Source organism: Geotrypetes seraphini, chromosome 8, assembly GCF_902459505.1.
Source record: "Geotrypetes seraphini chromosome 8, aGeoSer1.1, whole genome shotgun sequence".
NCBI classification, from domain to species: Eukaryota; Metazoa; Chordata; class Amphibia; order Gymnophiona; family Dermophiidae; genus Geotrypetes; species Geotrypetes seraphini.
In genome coordinates this window covers 80734657-80759043 of record NC_047091.1, presented here as the reverse complement: position 1 = coordinate 80759043, position 24387 = coordinate 80734657, and the positions used below count along the sequence as shown (strand labels likewise).

General features: G+C 45.8%; 1 protein-coding gene across 3 annotated transcripts in view; it reads right to left on the bottom strand.

Moving 5' to 3' along the window:
- Positions 1 to 649: 649 nt before the first annotated feature.
- Positions 650 to 24387, bottom strand: part of CCDC88B (coiled-coil domain containing 88B) — a 116452-nt gene continuing 92714 nt past the window's right edge. For 2 of the 3 annotated variants that reach the window (XM_033957157.1, XM_033957159.1), the window contains exons 20-28: positions 22137 to 22414; positions 21357 to 21500; positions 18369 to 18555; positions 18130 to 18275; positions 17817 to 17912; positions 10403 to 10581; positions 6379 to 6699; positions 5547 to 5612; positions 650 to 1697 (exon numbers count right to left, since the gene is read on the bottom strand). In XM_033957157.1, the coding sequence (XP_033813048.1) occupies positions 1621 to 1697; positions 5547 to 5612; positions 6379 to 6699; positions 10403 to 10581; positions 17817 to 17912; positions 18130 to 18275; positions 18369 to 18555; positions 21357 to 21500; positions 22137 to 22414 (1494 nt within the window). In that variant the 3' untranslated portion in view covers positions 650 to 1620. The remainder of the gene's footprint in view (positions 1698 to 5546; positions 5613 to 6378; positions 6700 to 10402; positions 10582 to 17816; positions 17913 to 18129; positions 18276 to 18368; positions 18556 to 21356; positions 21501 to 22136; positions 22415 to 24387) is intronic. The other variant, XM_033957158.1, reaches the window with a different exon arrangement.

Sequence of the window (24387 nt, the reverse complement as noted above, 5' to 3'; positions counted from 1 at the left end):
GAGGAGAAGAGTCAACTGAAGCAGCTACGTGCGTGTGACTTGTTGAAAGCGTGCAGCTGGGAGAAGAAAAATTACCGGTATGTTTAAATCTTTTTTATTAACAAAATGAATCAGAAACACACAATGGCAAAATGACAAGTAAAGATTTTACAATGAAATCAACCTGCCAGAGAGGACTGTACTCTGATGCCCTCTTAGGCCTCAAGAGAACCCCCCCCCCCTACAGACCCCCACCAGAAACCCCCACCCACTCCCTCCATCCCCTTCCATCCCCAAACTCCAATAAGACAAGATATAACTAAGGTTAGACAGTGAAAAATTAAATTTGGCACATAAGGTGAGAGGGAGGGAGATGGCGGGACACGGCGATAGGGCGGGAGGGGGCTGCAGGATTGCACGATCCGTGACCACATGTGTTCCCTTCACTGTGGAGACAAGACCATTCACCGCTCCATGGGCCAGTTAAATGGCCTTGTCCACGTCCCCGCGGCGACCATTATTTTTTCGCTCCCCGTTTCGGCAGGTTACCCGCAGCTAGCCGCTGGTAACAGCCACCGTGTCATTCTCTAGTGTCAACGATGAGACAATCAAGGCACAACAAAGGAGTCGTGAGGATGAGATGTCAATAATTCAGCCATGGGTATAAAGTTCAAAGTTCACTTTATTGATACTAGTACTGCGAGGACTCGAAGACTTGACACTGACAGTGTTTCGGAATCTATGCCTTTGTCAAGAGTCTCAACGGCTGGTAGTTCTATCACATAAATACTGTAGAGCATTCAATACAGGTCAAATTCAGAAGCGAGCAGAAAAATATCTGGTGTCCAAAGCAAAGCTGGGAGTCATGAGTGCCTTGGGGAAAGGTCATCATAGGGGTCCAAGAGAGGAAATAACCTAGCCCAGTGGCGTAGCGAGAGAGGTTGGTGCCCGGGGTGATGGTGCCTGGCATCACCGTATTGTGCACCCCCCTACTCTTTCCCATCATGCCATGCATCCCTCACCCCCTCATACCTTGTGAAATGTTCGCCAGTGCGAGCAGCATCTACCACCTGCTGCTTATGCTGGCCTCGGCCTCTTCTGACATTACATCCTGGTCAAATGCTGCTTGTACCAGCAAACATTTAGAGATGTACAAGGGGCCCAGAGAGGAAGTGAGGCCCCAGCACCCCCGTGAAGACAGCACCCATGGCAGTCCACTCCCTCACCTCTTTACTAAGTAACTGATCTAGCACCTCCCCCTAACATGGTTCATGCCTGTATGCAGTGTGGATCCATGGGTCTCACAAATATGCCACATTGCACCACACTTTGGTGAGGAGGAAGGGGGAAACTACTCTCCTGTTCTTTGATGAGGTCCGTTCCAGTGTGTTTTGTCCCTGTGGGTCTCAGATGTGGCAATGTCCTGCAGGATTTCTCATGGCCATCTTGGCATCTCTGAATGTCTGGAAAGGTGAAGGGAACAAACCAACTGCAGATGTGGATGCTGAAGGATCCAAACCCCTCTATGATGCCTCAGGTCTGCTCAGAAACAAGGGACCAGGGTCATTAACAAGTCTTTTTCTGATGCCCCTTTACTGGTTCTCAGGAGGTGCTGTGTGCCCATAATCAAGGAGTAAGGTGTCACTGGCTGATTCTCTTGGACACTGGGGCTTTCTCCTCTGTTAGTGAGAGTCCTGAAGGTAGAGAAATTATGTTACCTGACAACACAACAGGGAAAAAGAATACAATTATATGCAGGCAGTGATGCTCTGCCTTGACACACACTTATCCAAGAAGCAGGAGGGCATGTGAACACAGCCAGACTGCCTAACTGGAAGACAAAGCCTGTTTTTCTACTAACTAAAACCAGTGGTGTTGCAAGGGTACTTGCGCCTGGGCCGAGGGGCTCAGCATCCCTCCCCCCAGTAGTAGAGGGTCTCTTAGATGTATTCTTCCTCCCCATATCTCTTCAAGTCTTCTTGTTTTCACCAGCAGCAAGCAGGGTTTCGTACCCACTACTCGCTCTTGTCCTCTGATGTCACTTCCTGGTCCCATGAACAGAAGTGACATCAGAGAGAGGTCTGGGGCTGGCAGAGATTGAAGGGAAGTGGAGAGAGGGAGGAACAGATGCTGGATGGAAGGGGGAGTGAGAAGGGAACAGACGCTGAAGGGAAGTGGGGAAGAGAGAAAGGGAACAGACGCTAGAAGGAAGTGGGGAGGAGTGAAAGGGGAGCTGAGGCTGGATGGGAGGGGAGAGAGAGGGGAACATTCACTGGATGGGAGAGGAGAGAGAGAGAGCAGACTTTGGAAGGAAGTGGAAAGAAGAGAGAGCACATACTGGATTGAAAGAGGGGATAAAAAAGAAGGGCACATGCTAGATTGGGGGAAGAGGATAGAGTTACTGGAAGTGGTGAGGGAAAGAAGTAGCAAGCTGTAGGTAGACACAATGAAAGGGAAACTAAGGACTGGAAAGAAAGTAGACAAGAGGTAGAAAACAAAGAATGACACGGGGAAAAAATTTGTCCCCCTCACTGCAACTACCGTCCCTGTCACCGCCCCGTCCCCACGACCACTGTCCCCACCCCATCCCCATTCCCATTGTCCCCCATCCCCGTGACCACTGTCCCCACCACTACTATCCCCGCAGCTCCATACAAGTCTCAGTACTGCAAAACCCATCGCTCATGCTAGTCTTCAATTCATGTAAGCTCACTCTATCTACCAACTCTGTAAGCTCCCTGGGAATGCCCAGACCAACTCTTTTTATAAGCTGCCTTGAACTGAAAGGTATTGGCGGGATAGAAAACACTAATGTAATGTAATGTAATATTTAGCTTATTACTTCCTTATAAACCAAAGTTCTGGCTGCTGAACTAGAGAAAGAGATGTTCAGCTGGCAGGGGTTTGTTTATAATTTTTTATCAACACAACTAATATACTACTTTATCCTAAAGCAAAAAAAGGAAATAAATAAATAGAATTTTTTTTTTCTACCTTTGTTGTCTGGTTCTGCTTTCCTCATCTTCTCATTCAATTCCTTCCATGCACTGTCTGTCTTCTCTCTGCGTCTTCCATTTGCTCTGTTACTTTGCCTCTCCCTTCACCCTTCCTCCCCAATTGATCTGGCACCCATCTTCTTTCCTCCCCTCCCCCAGTCTGGCATCTCTGTCTTCTTCCCTTCCAGCATCTTCTACCCACTCTCTCTTCCCCATTTCTCTTCAGCATCCTCTCCCCACTCTGTTCCCCATTCCCCTTCAGCATCTTCTCCCCATTCTCTGTTCCCCATTTCCTTTCAGCGTCTTCTCCCCACTCTCTGTTCCCCATTTCCCTTCATCATCTTCTCCCCACTCTCTCTTACCCATTTTCCTTCAGCATCTTTTCCCCACTCTCTCTTCCCCATTTCCTTTCAGCGTCTTCTCCCCACTCTGTCTTCCACATTTCCCTTCAGTGTCTTCTCCCCACTCTGTCTTCCACATTTCCCGTCAGTGTCTACTCCCCACTCTCTCTTCCCCATTTCCCCTTCAGCGTCTTTTCCCCACTCTCCCTTCCCCTTTTCCTTTCAGCATCTTCTCCTCACTCTGCCTTCCACATTTCCCTTCAGCGTCTTCTCCTCATTCTCTCTTCCCCATTTCCCTGTGGCATCTTCCCCACTGTCTCTTCCCCATTTCCTTCAGCGTCTTCTCCTCATTCTCTCTTCCCCATTTCCTTTCAGCATCTGTTCCCCACTCTCTTTTCCCCATTTCCTTTCAGTGTCTGTTCCTCTCCACCCCCCTTCAGCATCTGTTGCTTTCCTTTCCACCACCACCCTTTCCTCTCATCACCCCCTTCAGCGTCTGTTCCTTTCCACCGCCCTTCAGCACCCCTCGCGTGGTCTGAGCATCTCCCTCCCTTCCCCTTACCTTTGCGGCGCGTTTTAAGTTTGCAGAGTAACTTGTTGAAGCTGCTGGAGCCTGCCTGAGGTCATGTGCGTCTGTGGGCAGAAGCTTCTCTGACACAACTTCCGGTTGCATCAGAGGAGAAGTTTCCATCCACAGATGCAGGCTCCGGCGGCTTCAACAAGTTACTCTGTAAACTTAAAATGCGCCTGAAGGTAAGGGGGAGGGAGGGAGATAGATAGATTAGGCCGGTAGGTAGGAAGGAGGGAGGGAGCCGCACGCAATCGGTGACCGCGCGTGTTCCCTCCCTTAACTGTGGGGACAAGGCCATTCACTACTCCACGGGGTAGTGGATAGTCTTGTATCTGGCAATGAGCACTCCCCCCCCACCAACACCATTTTGGCGGGTTACCCACAGTTAGCCATGGGTAACAGCCACTGTGTTATTCTCTAGTAGAAAACAAATTGAGAAGGTAGAGCAGAAAAGGAAGGGAAAGGGAGAGGAAAAAGAGACACCAGAGCAATGGGGGAGGGGGAGGAGACAGATACCAGATCTGAAGGGAGGAAAGGAGGAGAGAAATGCTAAAAACCACCTGGTGGAGGGATTGAGAGAAGGAAGGGAAGAAAACAGAGATGCCAGAACATGGGGGGAGCAGAGGGCTGAAGATGGGTTCCAGACCAATTGGAAGGAGGGGGGAGAGAGAGAGATGGAAGGGAGAAACAGACAGTTTCTGGTAGAGGCATAGAAATAGAACAGATGTCATATGAAAGAAGCAGAGAGAAGGCAGACAGTGGATGGAAGGAAGAGAATGACGAGAAGATGAGGAAAGCAGAAACCAGACAACAAAAGTAGAAAAAAATTTCTATTTCTTTTTGCTTTAGGATAAAGTAGTATTGTAGCTGTGTTGATAAATATTTATAAACAAAGCCCTGCCAGCTGAAGATCTCTTCCTAGTTAAGCAGCCAGAACTCTGATTTATAAAATGACAATTGTACAGAATATTGTTTCTTTTTATATTTTAATAAAATAAGTTCAGTATAAAACTATTTGAGGCTTGTGTGAATGGGATCAGATAGTTTGCAGGGATGGGACAGGGACCAAGCTCACGGGGATGGGGCGTGGACAGGGACTGAGTTTGTGGGGACTGGGCGGAGACAGGGGCAAACCTTTTTCCTGTATCACTCTCAAACGTGAATCACTTGTTTACTCTTTCCAAAAATACAAGAACTAGAGGGCACGCAATGAAGCTACTATATAGTAGTAGATTTAAAACAAATCATATAAAATATTTTCTCACTCAATGTGTAATTATGTCTGGAATTTGTTGCCAGAAAATGTGGTAAAAAGAAGGTAGCTTAGTAGGGTTTAAAAAAGGTTTCTACAAATTTCTACAAGAAAAATTCATAATCCATTGTTGGGATAAGAAATCAACTGCTTATTTCTGAAATAAGCAGCATAATACCTGTCTTTACTCTTTTGGGATCTTGGCAGGTATTTGTGGCCTGGATTGGCCACTGTTGAAAATGGGATAAGAGGCTTGCTGAACCTTTGGTTTGACCCAGTATGGCAAAGCTTATCTTTTAATTTTCTCCATTCCACTCATTTAAACATACACTCTCACACATAATGTGTGGAAAAATGAATACATGCACACACAGCTTTTCCTTGTGTGGGATTTTTTTTTTTTTTACCTTCACTGCTGGAGCTGGTACTTGTGGTTTCTGTAATCTCTTTTCCATTGCACTCCTCAGGGCACCCTGAAGGGAAAGAACAATATTGAAACAGTCCCCCAGCACCCCTGCTATTCCTGTACTCAGGTCTGAAATCCTCACCACACACACAAAGCTCTGCCAATGTACCTCATTCCTACCCAAAACAAAAAAAATTCATCAAAGTGTTCCACAGGAAAACAGAGAAACCAAACAAAAAACAATGCTGTGGAACCAATGGCCTTGATGTAGGAGTTTAATAAAAGTCTTCACAATAAAAACAATGTAATACAATAATCATACTTCTGGCACACTTTTTTCCATTCACAGCCTCTTGTTTGCTTCCTGGCATAACTAAACGTCGTGGTTCAATTGGATCGGACCTCAGAAGAAGGTTATCATTAACCAAAACACGGACCATGTCGGGTCCACTCCACACTCATTGCTGTGTTTTATATGGATTAATCTACTGTTTAGCATCAATTTATTTGTGAAGACTTTTATTGTATTACATTGTTTTTATTGTGAAGACTTTTATTAAACTCCTACATCAAGAGCATTGGTTCCACAGCTTTCCTCATTCCTGCCCAGCAGCAACTTTTGCTTTTCCTAAACTGACACTCCTCTCCCACAGCTCTGATGATGCACCTTGCTCCTGTCCTGTGGCATCTTGTGCAATTCTAGTACTGAGATACATTCCCTGCCACACAGTTTTTGTCAATGCAACTCAATCCTGTGCTGTAGAAATCCCTACCAATGTAGTACTAAGAAGAAATTAAGGACCCATATTGGGAGCAGTCCATTGTGGTCTTACCCTTCACCTCCTGAAGGTCTTCACTGCCCTCGCTGCAGGGCCTGTGCAGTTGTAGGGAGGGTTTCTCTCTGCCATGCATCTCGTCCTCACTCCCATCCCTCGATCTGTCATACCAGCCGAGACGGCGTTGTCGGAATCGATCCCGTGGTGAGGCTTGATTGTCTGCAGGGCTAAAAGACTCAGAGGATAGCAGGCGGGAGCTCAGCTTGCGTCGGTGAAATCGCATATGAACCCGATGGGAATCCAGGATGCTGATGCTGCTGCTGGCACGGCGCAGCAAGGTTGGAGAGCTGGGAGCACTGAAACCTGGAGCCTGGAATCCTGGGAAAGGATGTGATGAAGAAAAGGTCTTATTGAGAAAGGATGGAAGAAAACAATACACATTGGGATATTCCTGATCCAGAGCAGAGGACATGTGGCTTGCCAATCCAAAGATATCTAACACTCTAGGTCAGGGTTTCCCCAAACTGGGCTATAACCCCCAAATGGGGTCATGAAACTCACATTTTTGGTCACAATCTGGGTGGACCCTCCATAAGACATGATTCGCCTGCATCACCTGCTGGGTCACCTGCTTTCTGTGGTCATGCAAATGGGATCATGGCCACAAAAAGATTGATAAGCGCTGCCTCAGGTAAATCTTCAGCAAGGTGGAGAGCTACACAGGGACAGAAACCAAACCTGTCCCCACTGGAAATCGAATCTGTCCCCGCTGAAATTAAATCCATCTCCACCCGTCCCCATAAACTTCAAATGTAGTTATTTCATTTAATTATGCTTCTGAATTAAAGGCTCTGGTAGAGACCCATTTACAAATAAGCATAAACACTTTATTCATTTGAAAATATTAATTGGGAAGAATACATATTTGTAAATGGGCCTTTGCCAGAGCCTCTAATGTAAATATAAAATATAAATATTCCAGCTAATGAGGACTCTCAAGCTATGTCAGCTGAGGACTTTCTCCGAAGGTGGCCAAGGATCCCTTTTGCCAAGCTTGGCAGGCAGAAGCAGTGTTCCCGAGTCACAGATGCTGGCACCTCAATGGCTCAAGGATGCTACCAGTGACTGCTACACTTCGTGGAGGGAATTCTGGCCACTTTTGGAGGAAGTCCTCAGCAGGCTGTGCTTGGGGATCCCCACCAACCACAGCCAGGGTCAGCAAGTACTTCAACACTGGAGAAATAAAACAAGAAATGCATTTCCTTTTCTGCTGAACACAATAGAAAGACATCTGCTATATACATTTCCCAAAGCTAACATATTTCAGTCAAATTCCTTTTTTTACCTTTGTTGTCTGGAGATTTATTTTTCCATCAAGTTGGCTCCAGTTTCTCTTTTTCCCACTTCCCTGTCTTATGCAAATTCTTTTTCAGGTGGTTGCTGTCCATTGGTTCCTCCTACCATAGTCCACATTTCTCTCTTCCTTCCCTCTCATTGTACAGCATCCTCGCTCCCTTCTATCCTGGATCATTCTCCCTCTTTTTCCCCTTTCTTCTCCTGCACAGCATTTCTTCCTCTCTCCTCCACCCCCATGTGCAACATGTCTTCCTCTCTCTCACACTGTCCACCATCTCTCTTTCTCTCATTCCCTCCCTTGCAGCAAAGGGAATGGGGAAAAAAAGAGAGAGAGGGATCAAGGGTGCATTCCCACTTTCTCTACTACCACATTCAACAGTTTTCCCTCTCTCATCTCATGGACTACGTGAAGCATCTTTTGTCCCTGACCACCAGCCCCATGCCCAACATTTCTTCTCTCACCTCTTTCCAGCACCATGCCACATCTCTTTCTCCATTCCCTTCACCACAGTGTCCAACATTCCTCTCCCTGTTGCATCCCTTTCAGTCTGTCCTGCTGTTCCCTCTCCACCACCATATCCAACATTTCTCCCTCTCATCTTTCTCTTCCCCTTGCATTTCTACCTCCCTCCTCTCCCTCCCTATGCCCAACAATTCTCCTTTTTACCCATGTGCATCATCTCTCTTTCCCTCTCACTCACACACCCATGTTCAACAATTCTCCCTTTCTATTCCCTCCCCCACCTCAGCATCTCTTTCCATCCATCCCTCCATACTATGTCCTAAGTTTGTGCCCCCTCTATCCTTCCTTCCAGCATTTGCCCAAAGTTCATGCCCCTCCTATGTTCCAACACATTCCTTCCTTTGTCCCAAGTTCATGCCCCCTCTCTCTCCCTTGTCCACATGCACTCGCTCCCTCCCTTCTGTGGCCCAAGTACTTGCACCCCCATCCCACGTGTGTACCAGACAGAGCCTCCTGGTTGGCAGCCTCCTTCCTGCCTTACTCGCTTCTTAGCACAGCCCCAGGCAGCGGTTCCTGCAGGCTGCATGTGGCTGACCTGGAAGCCTTCCCTCTTACATCTCTTACATTGGAAGAAAGACTTCTGAGTCGGCTGCAGATGGCATGCAGGGAGTGCTGCACACGGCTTTGTGGAGGAGTGAGTACAGCTGGAGGTCAGGAAAAAGAAGGCACTGGTGAGGTAACACTCTTGGGAGTCCTTGAGGTGCCTCTATCCCCTTGAGATCCCCACAACCCTGGGAGATCCCTGTGGGATTCCCGTAACCCCAGAGGGGACCCTGTAGGATCCTCACGGATTCCGCAGGATTCCCGTTGGCCCCATACCTAGGCAGCCCTCTACTACAGGGTGGCTCAAGCTAGACACATTACAGCTTAGGGCCTCACACTTCACGAGCATGGAAAGCTATGTATTAAATCTAAAACTTACTTCCTACCTTATTGAGTGAGATCTCTTAAATGTTTCAGCAAAAATACAGTCCTGCTCAAGGTTTCCTCCCATCCTTTTCAGATCCAGCATTTTCATTTCCCTCTCCCTCCCTCCCACCGTTCCAGTATCTCTTTCCTAAACCCCTCCCCACCCATGGTTTCCAGCATTTCTCGCCTTCTCTATCCCCTCCCCCCACCCCAATGGTCAGTATCTACCCTTCCTTACCCCAAGGTGCTCAGCAGCCTTTGTTCCTTTCCTTCCCTACTCTGAGACAGCACTGACGCAACAGTCAGCATGTCTATGAAAGACAATGAGGCTGGGGCAGGACCCATCAGGTCTTGAGTATTCATAGATGCAAAAGGCCTTGTACCAGCCACGATGTCTTCTATAGGCATGTAAACTGTTGCATCTGTAACATCCACTTAGTAGTAAATCTGGCCCTAATGCTGGGATATTCCTGCTCCAGTGCATCAAGTGCCATGATATGGGATTGGAAGAAGGGATAACCACTTTCAGCAGGGATGGAGAATGTTTAGTGGGCATCCTACCCCCTGCCTGGGAGAAGTTATTTCTATCTTGCCCCTTCCCCCGGTATTTGGAGAAATGGCAGGTATTCATTGCATATGCCACCACCCCACATTTTGGGCACTCAGCACTTCTGATCCCCCTCAACCCCTGATGTTTGGGTGGCTACACACTGCACTTGTTTTCCCATCCCTTTTGCTATTTGGGGGCAAAGCATACTCACAATCCATTTACTAAACTAAACTAAACCTTAAGTTTATATACCGCATCATCTCCATGGATGTGGAGCTCTGCACGGTTTACAAGAACTTAAAATATAGGAAGAGAAGGAAAAAAAAGGTTTACATGAACTTATATATAGAAGAGAAGAGTAAGTGGGGATAGAATTACATTTTAGTGAAAAGCCAGGTTTTCAGTTGCTTGCGGAATAATTGGAGGGAGCCCAGGTTCTGCAGCGGGGTAGTAAGGTCATTCCAAAGACCTGTGATTCTGAAGAGAAGGGATTTTCCCAGTTTGCCTGCATAGCGAATACCGTGTAAAGAGGGGAAGGATAGTTTATACCTCCCGTCCCTGATGTTTGAGGGAGTGGGGTTGCTGGTGCTCAGCACTCTTGTGTCCCTTTCCCCTGATGTTTGGAAAATTAGTGGGCAGGCACTGTTCCTGTCTCCTAGTTCCCTGATCTTTGGAGGCACAGCTGGTACCCACTGCTCTTATTCTCCTGGCACCCAATGTTTGAGGGAACAGTTGATACTCACCACTCCTGTCTGCTTCTCTCCCCTCCCCTGGAGGCTCCTGTAGCCCATCCTGATGAACGAGCACAACCAGGTTATCAGTGCTTCCCAAAACAGCTGCTGGAGCACGCAGCCGATCCCTCGCACCCTCTCTTCGAGGTTTTATCAATTTCTTCATTTTATCTGCAATCCAGTTACTTTTCCTGTAGTTAAGAAACCAGAGTCACATGACAAAAGTCACCACTAAACAAATTTGTCCCTGTGTCATTCTCTAGACACAGTCTGAAGAGAAACATCAAGACAATTTTCATAGATCCATTAAAGGTAAAGGATATTCAACGCTTATTCCCATTTAAATGGACATCTAAGGGTATAAAATATCTAGGCATTTATTTATGAACAGATTTGTATATTTTATATGAGGCTAACTATGGACCGATTCTTCGGAAAATTCGGATAGATTTACAACGATGGAACAGGTTGTGGCTTTCTTGGCGGGGACGTATTGCCGTCCTCCAGATGAATGTGTTACCAAGGTTACTATTTTTATTTCAGACTCTCCCGATATCTTTGCCCATTCGGCTGTTTAAGATTTTGCAGTCAGAATTTAGAAAATTTATCTGGGCAAATAAAAAACCCAGAGGGTGATGTGGTTAAATAAAGCTCGAGGGGGTAAAGGAGTCCCTAATCTTAAGTGGTATTATCAAGCAGCACAAATACGGATGTTACTGGATTGGGAACTGAATACACACAAATGGGGAGTTTTGATAGAACAAACTTTAATTCCTAAGCATAATTTGTCCACTGCACTTTGGTCCTCACAGACAATTCGACAGTGGAAATTGAAAACTGATAACCCCTATGTAATACATTTACTAACTTTGTGGAACAATCTGCGAAAGGAATGTAATAATGGGGTAATATCCTCTACTTTGGCCTCATTAAGGGATGAACCCCAATTTGAAGCAGGTAAGATTTGAAAGATGGGGACAGAATGGAGTGACCACCTTTCGAGATTTTTTAAAAACAGGAACTTTGATCACGTTCGAAGCCTTATTACACACCCCAGGAGTAAAATCGGGAGACTATCTGGCATACTTACAAGTAAAGCATTATGTGTTGGTTCAGGGTTGGGATAAAACTTTGTTCTTTGAAACTGAATACCTAGAGAAATTATGGATAATACTACAGAAAGTGCCAAGAACTGTTTCAGTTATATATAAATACTTGGAGGGGAGAGAAATCCCTAAACTTAATTATAGACAATGTTGGGATAGGGATTTACAATGTGTTTTTACTGTTAAAGAGTGGGATACTATCGGTGAAGAAGTATGTAGAGTATCTGTTTGTGCTCTAATTCAAGAAAATGCGTATAAAATATTGAGTCGTTGGTATTATACTCCAGAACGACTCCACAAGATGTATCCCCAGACTTCAGCAAGTTGTTGGCGCTGCCACAACGATGTAGGTAATTTCCTTCATATATGGTGGGAATGCCCTATATTGACACCTTGTTGGGCCAAAGTAGTGAACTTTTTATCCCAACTATTGGGGGTTTTGATTCCCAACACTCCCCAATGCTGCTTATTAGGGTTATCTACTAACTGTGAAACTAGATGGCAAACACGTTTACTACATATGGGACTAGCATCGATTAAATGTGTTATAGCTGCTTATTGGAAACAATCCCTGGTACCAGATGAACATGAATGGAGAATGAAATTCCTAATGATAGGGAAAATGGAAATATATGTTGCTAAGCGTAGAGGGTACTATCAACAATCACTACAAACCTGGACTGTTATTATTGAGAAATTGAACTTATTGAGGATATAAGGTTATAGAGAGAATCCGATTTTAAGATATATACTTGTTATTAGGGTGGGGAGAGGGTCTGATCTGAAATGATATAGAATGAACTGTACTGTACTGATTGTATTGATTGTAATTACGTTTTAATGTTGTTTAAAATTCTAATAAAATTTGCAAAAAAAAAAAGACATTTTTTCATGGAAAATGTGGTGAAACAACTTCTGGCAAGCATGGGGTAAGCACAGATGAACTTAAGTAAAGAAAGTAGTGAACAGGACCTGCTCAGCCATTCATAGCTTTGTATTTGCCTGGTTCAGCAATACATTTTAGGGCTTCCAAAATGTATGGTAAGTTTTTAATTCTGTTTCTCAGTTCCTATTTTCTCTTTTTTAAATCCTCTTGATGTGCTAGAATTAGAAGGAAAGTATGATTGGGAGGGAAGGGGAAGGGGAAGGGCCTCAGTGCCAGATTCTCAAAACTTACCATGCCTTTAACGATGGTCACTAAACCAGTTCCAGCCTGTTTAGCGTGCCAGGATTCACTAGAGGTAGGTCTTGTCAGACAAATCTGATCAATTTCTTTGACCGGGTGACCAGAGAATTGGATAGAAGGAGTGCGCTAGATGTGGTGTATTTAGATTTTAGCAAAGCCTTTGACAGTGTTCCACACAGACATCTAATAAATAAACTGAGCGGGTTCCAAAGTGATGGGCTGGGTCAAGAACTGGTTGAGTGGAAGACGACAGAGGGTAGTGATCAATGGAGATTGCTCTGAGGAAAGGGAAGTTACCAGTGGTGTGCCTCAAGGTTCTGTTCTTGGGCCTGTTCTTTTTAACATTTTTATAAATGATATTGCTGAAGGATTGTCAGGTAAGATTTGCCTCTTTGTGGATGATACCAAAATCTGCAATAGAATAGACACATCAGATGGTGTGAATAACATGAAGAAAGAACTTGTGAAGCTTGAAGAATGGTCTGAAATTTGGCAGCTAAAATTTAATGCTAAGAAATGCAAGGTCATGCATTTGGGCTGCAAAAACTCTAGGGAACGGTACAGTTTAGGGGGTGAAGAACTTATGTGCACGACAGAACAGCGGGACTTGGGTGTGATTGTATGTGGCCAAACAGATTGAAAAGGTGATGGCGAAAGCTAGAAGGATGCTAGGTTGCATAGGGGGAGGCATAGCCAGTAGGAAAAAAGAGGTATTGATGCCTCTGTATAAGACTTTGGTGAGACCTCATTTAGAATATTGTGCACAATTCTGGAGGCCGCACCTTCAAAAAGATATAAAAAGGATAGAGTCGGTCCAGAGGAAGGCTAGTAAAATGGAATGTGGTCTTCATCTTAAGGCATATGGGGACAGATTTAAAGATCTAAATCTATATACAGTAGAACCTTGGTTTACGAGCATAATTCGTTCCAGAAGTATGCTCGTAAACTAAAATACTGGTATATTAAAGTGAGTTTCCCCATAGGAAGTAAGGGAAACTCGCTTGATTGGTTCCACCTCCCCATCCCCCCCAGCCACCGGCACTGCTCAACCCTACCACATCCCCAAAATACCCCACCACACCCGAGGCCACTGGTGTGCTTCCACATCCCCCCCCCACGAACCGGCTTCGCTTCCCCGCCTGTGAACCAGCATCGCCCCCCCCTCGCAAACGCTCCTCCCGTCCGCCCAAACTGAATGCTTACCCCCCAATGTGGCACCGGCACGCAGCACCAACCCAAGATTCTCAGAGAGAACGAGAGCCAGAAGGCCTTGAGCATGTGCAGATGCTCAAGGCCCAGTCGGAGAAGAGGCACGATCTTCGGGCACTGGCACCTCCTGTGGGTTGGTGCTGCATGCCGGTGCCACATTGGGGGGTAAGCATTCAGTTTGGGCGGGCGGGGGACGCCAGTTCGCTCATGGGGAGGGGGAGAGCATTCGCGAGGGGGGGCGGTGCCGGTTCATGGGCGGGCGGACTCACAAATCGAGTCAATGCTAGGTTTGCGATTCATGATTTGCAAGAATGTTTTGCAAGTCTTGCAAAACACTCACAAACCGCGGCACTCGTAAACCGAGTTTTGACTGTACTTTGGAGGAAAGGCGGGAGAAGGGGAGATATGATAGAGACGTTTAAATACCTATGTAATATAAATGTGCATGAGTCGAATCTCTTTCATTTGAAAGGAAACTCTGCAATGAGAGGGCATAGGATGAAGTTAAGAGGTGAAAGGTTCCGGAGTAATCTATGGAAACACTTTTTTACAGAAAGGGTGGAAGATGCATAGAACAGTCTCCCAGAAGAGGTGATGGAGACAGAGACTGTGTCTGACTTCAAAAGGACCTGTAATAGGCACATGGGATCTCTCAGAGAGAGAAAGAAACATAGAAACATGATGGCAGATAAAGGCCAAATGAACCATGTAGTCTGCCCATCCATAATAACCATTATCTCTTTCTCTCTCTGAATGGGCAGACTGGATGGGCCGTTTGGCCTTTATCTGCCATCATGTTTCTATGTTTCTAAATAAATAATGTACTGGCCCCTCTGTGGCTGATTGTAGGGTATTGTGAGGGTTATGACACCTTTTTTCTAGAAGCAAACCCACTAGTTATAGGAAATTTAAATGCTGGAAAGAACTGAGTGGGAATATTGTATATTCTTCCACATAAGATACAAAATAAGAAGGCAAAAAATGTATAAAGACCATCTTGGAAAAGGAGAAATCTTGCAGTTCATGCTGTGGCTGGTAGATGGGGTGTATCCTTAAGAGTATGAACAGAATAATTGGATAGACTGGATGGTCTTTCACTTCCCTTATCTAATAAGTTACCATGGAATGTTTTAGGGAGAAGATGAAGGCAAGGTGGAGTTTCAGAGAGGAAAGAAGCAAGGCAATATACATGGAAAGATAGAATGTGATCAGTGGTATAGGGAGGAGTTATGTGGACAGGAGAGGCAGAGCAAATTGGAAGTGACTGGTGGGGGGAAAGTGGAGGCAGGGATTTGAGGGAGAGAAGCACAGAATGGTGGTACATGGAGAGGTTTAGGGAGATGGCAAAGACAGGGAGGGACAGGGAGGCAGTTGCATACCAAGGGGGGGGGGCGGTCCACCCTGTGTGCAGCCTTAGGGGGGGTGCATAGCCAGCCCGGTCCCTATCATGCTCCCACCCTCCCAGCGAGAGCAGCAAACCTCCCTACAGTAGCGTCGGCTGCTTTGCGGCTTTCTCCTCCCTCTGCCGCGTCACTGATGATGTCATCAGTGACACTTCACCGTCAGGAGAAAGCCGCGAAGCCCTTCTGCCAAGTCCCTTATAAAGATGTTGAATAGGATTGGGCCCAAGACTGAGCCCTGTGGCACTCCACTGATCACCTCCATCATTTCGGAGGGGGTGCCATTCACCACCACCCTTTGAAGCCTACCTCCAAGCCAGTTCCCAACCCATTGCGTCAATGTGTCACCTAATCCTATAGAACTCATCTTGCCCAGCAACCTGCGGTGTGGTACGCTATCGAATGCTTTGCTAAAGTCCAGGTACACGATGTCTAGGGACTCCCCAATATCCAGCTTCTCTGTCACCCAATCAAAGAAGCTGATCAGGTTGGATTGGCATGATCTCCCCTTAGTAAATCCATGTTGTCGGGGATCCCGTAGATTCTTTTCATCCAGGATTTTATCCAATTGGTGTTTGATTAGAGTTTCCATTAGTTTGCTCACTATCGATGTTAGACTCACTGGTCTGTAGTTTTCTGTCTCCATCTTTGAGCCTTTCTTGTGGAGTGGAATGACGTTAGCCATCCTCCAGTCCAACGGGACGCTGCCTGTACTAAGGGAGAGGTTGAAGAGCGCGGACAGTGGCTCTGCCTTGGGTGACAGAAGAAGAAAAGGGAGCAGAGGGGGAGAGAATTGGGGAGAGTGTTGCTGTACCCAACTGGAGGGAATGAAAGGAGACGCAAGGGCATGGAGGGAAGGAGGAAGGTATGCCAGATCATGGGAAAAAGAAGGGGGAAAGGAAGGAGGAGATGTCAGAGCATGGAGGGGGAGGGAGAGATGGAAGAAAAGGAAAGGAGAGAGATGCTAGGAATCAGGGAAGGGATGATGCCAGACCGTGAGGTGGGAAGGAAAGAAAGGAGACGAGGGAGATGCCAGAGCATAGGGGAGGGGGTGGTGACAGAGAGAGAAAAACGGAGAGGTGACAGAGTTGAAATCAATCATGTACAAAGGAGAGAAGGGGCACGGGATAGATAGTTTATGGAAGGAGCATAGAAAGAGGGAAGATGCCATATGGAAGAGAGAGAGAGAGGGTGCACACTGGATAGAAAGAGCACAGAGGGCAGTGTATGGAAGGGGCGAGATAGAGGGTGAGCAGTAGATGGAAGGGGAAGAGAGAGGGAAACAGACACTGAATGGAAGTGTGGGGGAGAGGAAGGACAGCTGCTGAATGGAAGTGTGAAGGAAAGGGGGAGCAGATGCTGGAAGGAAGTGGGGAGGAGAAAGAAAAAAGGGCACATGCAGGATTGAGGGAAGAGGATAGAGTTAGTTCCTGGAAGGGGTGAAGGAAAGAGGTGGCAAGCTATAGGTAGACACAGTGAAAGAGGGAAATTGAGGACTGAATAGTAAAAAAGAATTTAGACAGAGGCAGAAAATAAATTGAGAAGGAAGACCAGGGAAGAACAGCAGGAAGGGAGCGGAGATAGAGATGCCAGAGCAGGGGGGAAGGAGAGGAGACAGATACCAGATCAATGGGGGTGAAAGGAGAGATGGAAAGGGGAGGCATACAGTTTCTGGAAGGGGCATAGAAGGAGAGAAGATGCCATATAGGGGAAGAGAGATGGCAGACAGTGGATGGAAGGAAGAGAGTAAGAAGAAGATGAGGAAAGCAGAAACCAGAGAAGACAAAGGTAGAACAAAAATTTTCTATTTATTTATTGCTTTAGGAGACATGTATCACTGTTTCTGTGGTATTGCATTGTATGCAGAGTCCAGCTTCTTGCTGGTTCAATTTAACCTTTGTCTATGTATTTCTATTTTATCCCCCCTTTTACAACACTGTGGAGCGTTTTTTAGCACCAGCCGTGGTGGTAGCAGCTCTGATGCTCAGAATTCTAGGAGCGTCAGAGCTGTTACCACCGTGGTTAAAATCCACACTACTGTTTTGTAAAAGGGAGAGGGGAAAGTTTGTGATGACATTCCATACTAGGCGAAGGTGTTTTCTGTGTTCTGTGTGTTCGAAAGACATGGTTATCTGTTAGGATTGACCCGTACTAGTCTGGCTTTAGTTTTACAATGGGTGTATTGCTGTTGTACTTCTCACTGCAGTATGTAAGATGCTGCCTTTTCCTAGGTACTCATGTGTGACGTGTGGCTTGTTACTAAAAATCATGTTTTTCGTACAGATGGGGGGGTGCCAAAAAATGATGGGCCCCGGGTGTCACACATGCTAGGTACGCCACTGCAGGGAGGTAGTATAGAGAGGGGCTCAAGGGAGTGCAGGAGCAGGGTGGTGGTATAAGGAGGGGTTTGGAGGAACACAGAGACAGATTGGTAGTGTAGGAAGGGTAAAGGGTGAAAGAAGAGTTGTGATACAGGGAAGGTTTGGAGGAGGCGGAGGCATAGAGAGGTACATGGGCAGACTCACTTGGACTTGGGGATGGTAGGCTCTAGCACTCGGTACTGGTCCATGATCTTCTCCACCAGCTTCTGCTTCTCACGCCTCAGCTCATTTAATTTATCCCTAATACGGAAATTAATGAATTTGAATTGCTTTGTAGTTTGCTTGGAACAACACTGCAAAAAATAAATTAATACATTAAATGAAAGGGGGAGCATGGGACATAACCCCCTCTGAGGCAAAGAAGGGCCTTATTCATGGGAGAATCAAACCATCATGAACTATAGAGGTGAGAGGGCAAGGATCATGAGGTCAAGGTATAAGAAGCGACAGCTCTCACATATACTGTATCTGCTCTTCATGGAACTGGTCTTTGCTCTCCATGGTCTTCTCCATTAGAGCCCGGTTTTCCTGGGTCAGCGTCTGGATCTGGTGTAGCAGGTGCCTGTTCTCTTCCTCCAGGTTTCCCTTTAACTGGGCCAGGAGCTGGGAGTAAAGAAGCAGATGGAAATTAACCTCCTCCTTCCTAGGTACAATCAGAGTTGCGAGCACAGATGGCTTATGAGAAGTTCTGCCCACCTCACATTGATTACTAAGTTTGGTAATGTTAATGTCAAGCTGCTGGTTCTGCTCCTTGATGCCACTACACTCTGCCTCTAGCCTGGTCTTTTCCAGCTGCAGCCCGTTCATCTGGCTCTTCAAAGCCTTCACCTGGGCTATGAGTTCTTCCTGCTCCTGTCCAGAGACAGACAGAACTTTCTTTAACCTGTGGAAATAGGGGAAGGAGAAAAGAAGAATGTCAGAGGGCCTTAACTGTATAAAGTGCCAGTTCATGGTGTCTAGAGTCCTTAGGAACATGGAGCATCTAAACCTGAGCAAATGCCTCTCAATAAATGGTGCATATAAGAACATAAGAACATAAGAATTGCCATCTCCGGATCAGACCCATGGTCCATCGAGTCCGGCGATCCGCACACGCGGAGGCCCCAGTCAGGTATACACCTGATTGTTCTAATCACCCATATCCCTCTATGCCTCTCATAAGGAGATGTGCATCTAATTTGCCTTTGAATCCTAGCACAGTGGATTCCTTAATAACCTCCTGTGGAAGAGCATTCCATGCGTCCACCACTCGCTGCGTAAAGCAGAACTTCCTGACATTTGTCCTGGACTTGTCACCCCTTAGCTTCAAACCATGTCCTCTTGTCCGTGTCACATTGGACAATGTAAATAATTTGTTTTTCTGCTCTATTTTATCGATGTCTTTCAGTATTTTGAACGTCTCTATCATGTCCCCTCGCAGCCTCCTCTTCTCAAGGGAGAACAATCCTAGTTTCTTGAGTCGTTCCTCATATTCCAATTTCTCCATACCTCTTATTAGTTTCGTTGCTCGTCTCTGCACCCTCTCCAGCAGTTTTATATCCTTCTTTAGGTTGGGAGACCAATGTTGTACACAGTACTCCAAGTGTGGTCTGACCATTGCTCTATAAAGCGGCATTATGACTTTCTCCGATCTACTCGTGATTCCTTTCTTTATCATGCCCAACATTCTGTTTGCTTTCTTTGCCGCTGCCGCACATTGTGCCGACGGCTTCAGGGTCCTATCTATCAGTACACCCAGGTCCTTTTCTTGTTCGCTCTTACCCAGAGTTGCTCCTGACATTCTATACTCGTGTTCCTTATTCTTACTACCTAAATGCATTACTTTGCATTTCTCCACGTTGAACTTCATCTGCCATTGCTCTGCCCATTTCTCTAGCTGATACAAGTCGCTCTGGAGTTCCTTGCTATCTTCCTGCGATCTGATTTCCCGGCATAGCTTTGTGTCGTCTGCAAACTTAATGATCTCACTGGATATTCCGCCTTCCAGGTCATTGATATATATATTAAATAGAATCGGCCCAAGTACCGAGCCCTGGGGCACACCACTAGTCACTTTCTCCCAGTCTGAGAACTTCCCATTTATGCCCACTCTCTGCTTCCTGTTTTCCAGCCATTTGCCTATCCACCTTTGTATATCTCCCTCTATTCCATGGCTTTGTAGTTTCCTGAGAAGTCTTTCATGCGGAACTTTGTCGAATGCTTTCTGGAAGTCCAAATAAATTATGTCCACCGGCATTCCACTATCAATTTGCTTGTTCACGGTCTCAAAAAATTGAAGCAAATTCGTTAAACATGATTTCCCTTTCCTGAACCCATGTTGACTGGGTTTCAGCAAGTCGTGTGTATCTAAGTGCCGGACTATGCTATCCTTGATCAGTGCTTCAACCATCTTTCCAGGGACAGACGTAAGGCTCACTGGTCTGTAGTTGCCCGGTTCTCCTCTCGATCCTTTCTTGAAAATTGGCGTGACATTCGCTATCTTCCAGTCATCTGGTATCTGTCCAGTTCTGATTGTCAGATTGGTGAGTTTTTGCAATAACTCTCCGATTTCAATCTTCAATTCTTTTAAGACTCTCGGATGAATTCCATCCGGTCCAGGGGATTTGTCACTTTTAAGTTTGTCGATCTGGTAGTATATCTGGTCCAACTCCACTTCAACTGTGGTGAGGCTGTCTTCTATTACTCCATTAAACACTTTCATTGCCTCTGGTATTTTTGCAGTATCCTCCTCCGTAAAGACAGACGCAAAGAAGGAATTTAGTTTGTCCGCAATTTGTTTATCTTCCTTAATGTACCCTTTTCTTCCCTGGTCGTCCAGGGGTCCCACCGCCTCTTTTGCGGGTTTTTTCCCTTTCACGTATCTAAAGAAGGGCTTGAAGTTCTTGGCCTCTTGCGCTATTTTTTCTTCATAGTCCTTTTTGGCATCCCTCACCGCCTTGTGACATTTCTTCTGTTCGTCTTTATGTTTTTTCCATGCTTCGGTCGTTTTGATGTGTTTCCATTTTTTGAAAGAGTCCTTCTTTTCTTTTATGGCTTCCTTCACCTGTCTGGTAAGGAGGAGTAATGACCAACCCCCACACCATAATATAAAATACACATTGCGCTGTACAATAAAGTAATATTATAATATCACTTACAAAGCAATTTAAGTAATACATTCCATAAAACAGTCTATAAAACAAACGGTCCATTGTAGGTCTGATACCAAATACATGATTTTTTTAAATTTCTTTCTAAAATGCATATACTCTTCCATTTGTAAAAACCAAAGGAGCTCATTCCACCATTTTGTAGCAATAATTTCAAAAGCCCAAGGGCTAATTTCCACTGAAAAAGGGACATTTAACAACTCGGCACTCTAACTATGAATAATATGTTTTCTGGGGAGAGGGGCATTGGGCATCTGTGAAAGTGGCATGTCACCCATGTTAGCCCCATGTGCTTCTGAAAATGTAGATAATCTGAGGGATAATAGAATGATTATTATAAATAAATACACAGCCAAGTTCAAAATACTTTGAACCTGTAACGTCCTCCATAGGGATCATACTTGGTTCTGTGTGGACAAAATATGCTATTAATGCTTGATGGGTCTCTCAAGGGGTTTTGGAGGAGGGAACGCGGAAGGGAAGGTGAATTCTCATGCACAGGGGTGAAGAGTTGATGATGACGTCCAAGTGATACCTGTCACGTTCCTCCTGCAGCCTCAGATAGTCCTCTTCCAGGGCTCTCTGCCTCCGTCCATCTCTCTCTAGTCGCTCCTGTTCTACCTTTATGGCCAGTTCCTGCTCCTCCAGATGAGACTTTTGCATTAACAGCTGGCTGTGCCTGCAGTGTGGCAAAAGCACACAGATAGCAACAGTTTAACACTTCAGCAGAGCAAAGGGGAGGGAAGTAGAATATAGGTATCAGCATCCCAGGACCCTCAGGATGTGTGAGAGAGAAGCTCTGGAGAAGTATTCATCAGTACAACCCCCTGCTTCTCCTGTACTGACATCATACTGCAGTGGTCTTCACAAATTTTTAAGTCGGGGCCACTTTGGATCCAAATGATTTGAAGGAGAGCCACCAAATACTGTATCTTCCTATATGAGGCTACGACACTGCTGACCAATATGTGTCAATGACATCTACCCCACCAGCCCACCTTCAAACTTTTTATTGTGTGTAATCTTAAGGAGGTTGGCATTTCCAAATGCATTTTATTCATCTATTGAGAAATGCCTTGTCCTTCAGGCATGAGGTTTTTCCTCCCATCCACCTTCCCCTTTCTGTCATGAGCTTGTGTAGAGAGGCAAAGAATAGCAGAAGAAAAGCCAGAATGATGCTGAGGGCTGTCCCAGAAGTCTCCAGGGACCGCCATTGAACCCCAGGCTTTGCACTGAAGAACAAGTGCCAAGTGCTGCAAATCCCCTCCCTGTATCCAGCGCCCCCTGCAGTCAGAGCTGTGCCAAGGGATATTACCTGCCCTGAAGCTCCCTATGCTCCAGCTCCAAGCTCCTTATTGCCCCCTTCAGCTTGCTGTGCTTCTCCATCATCCCCTCCATGTCAGCCTCCTGCCTCTCATGCAGAAGCACCAGCCGCTCATGGTCCTTCACCAAAGAGTCGTACCGACCCCGCATCTCCTCACGCTCCTGCAGTGCTAGCTTTACCTCGCCTTCAAGGGTGCTCAGCTTAGCCTGAAGCTGAGCTACCTGCACCACCAGAGATGTGATCTGTGAACTCAGTGAGGTGTTCTCTACCTGAAACACATAGAAGACACAACAAAGAAGGACTGTGAGCTCCACATGAGGCTTTCTCTACCTGATACACCTTGAGGATGTGCAAGAGTGCATCCTGGGTGTGTGTTAGTGTAGGTCACCCTACATTTCTTATTCTGACATGCACGCTGGGCACTGGGCACTTGGATACAGAACACTGAGCATCTTACCTGCAGATGACATCTGGGGTGGGATGCTCTGCATTTCTTAGCTAGAGGTGACTGTAGTGCACCCTTACTTGACTTGGGGGAGGGGAGGGAGGAAAGGTGCTGGTGCAGAGCACTATATGTCTCTTATCCAAAAGCAAGCATAGTGCACCGAGGGTTTCTTACCTGGAGGTCAGTGCAGAGCACTGAGAATCTCTTGCCAGACAAGACTACTACACTCATAAGCCTCCAACCCTCGCCGTCTCTTTGCGACTCTGAACTCTCAGCTCAAAGTGCCCTCACCTCCAACCCCACCTTCACTTTCTCCCCAGACTATGGGTGAGTACTTCCACGATAAGGTTCACAAGAGTAACCTTGAATTTTCAACTAGGTCACCTCCACCTCTCCTTCCTCCAGTACATTCTGCCAACCCTCCTTCAAACCCTGCCACTTTTTCTTCCTTTTCTGAAATCACTGAAACGGCATATTTTCTTTCCTCCTCCAAACTCACTACCTGTTTCTCTGATTCGATTCCCACCCATCTATTCAGCACTATCTCTCCCACTATTATCCCTTCTATCTGTCGTGTCCTCAATCTTTCAATTTCCACTGCAAATGTTCAGTGGTGTACCTAGCGTATGTGACACCTGGGGCCGATCATTTTTTAACACCCCCCTCCTCTATATTAAAAAAAATATTTTTAGCAATAACTATGAAATGAAATGAATGGTCAGAAAAGAAGCACAGGCAGTGAATTTTTTCTTTTATAACTCACAATCTAAGGCCCTCTTTCACTAAATCACGATAGAGGCTACAATGCTCTGATACTCAAAGGAATTCTATGAGAGTTGGAGCAGTGTCAGAGCATGTAGCATTTCGGGCTGCGGTAGAGGCCTGTACCATGACTTAGTAAAGGGGGGGAGTAAGTTTGTACCTCAGGCAAGGGAGCATTAAGTGATTTGCCCAAGATCATAAGAGGCCGCTGCAGGGCACTGAGGGTCTCTTACCAGGGGCTGAATGCCTTTATTTTTAAAGTATTTAAAGACCACTTATAGCCTAAGTGGTTTACATTCAGGTACTCAAATATTTTTCCTTATCTGTCCCGATGGGCTCACAATTTGACTAATGTATCTGGGGCAATTGAGTATTATAAAGTCCCAAGGAGCAGCGCTGGGTTTGAACCTGCAAGCTCAGAATGCTGAGGCTGCAGCCCTAACCATTAGGACAGTCCTCTACACAATTGCCGGATCTACAGGGTAAGGGAGAGGCAATGTGGGTCAATCTGGAAAGAGGGAATGGAAAATGTATTTACATTTGTATGATATAAAGGTCTCCTTCACAGACAGAAGTAGTAGACATTCACAATACAGTATAGCTATAAATGAGGAAGTATTATTAATACTTGTAGGTGATGCCAGATGTTGATTGGGCTATCCGTACTTCAGGTTCTTCTAGAAGTAGGGAGATTCTGTACAAGGAGAACTGTTCCAGCAGTTGGTAATGGAACCCACATAGGATAGGGCCATACTGGACTTAGTGCTTAGAAACGGGGAGAGTGTTTCTGATATTACAGTGGGTGATCATATGGCATTCAGTGATCACCACATAGTAAAGTAAAGGTTCTAGACCAGGGGTGCCCACACTTTTTTGACTTGCGAGCTACTTTTAAAATGACCAAGTCAAAATGATCTACCAACAATAAAATTTTTAAAAAACACAACGCACACTGTATGCATAGAAAATGTTAATTATTATTTCTATTCCGGGGTTTTTTCAAAGAAGTCAAAGCAGATGACTGTCACCTCAGTA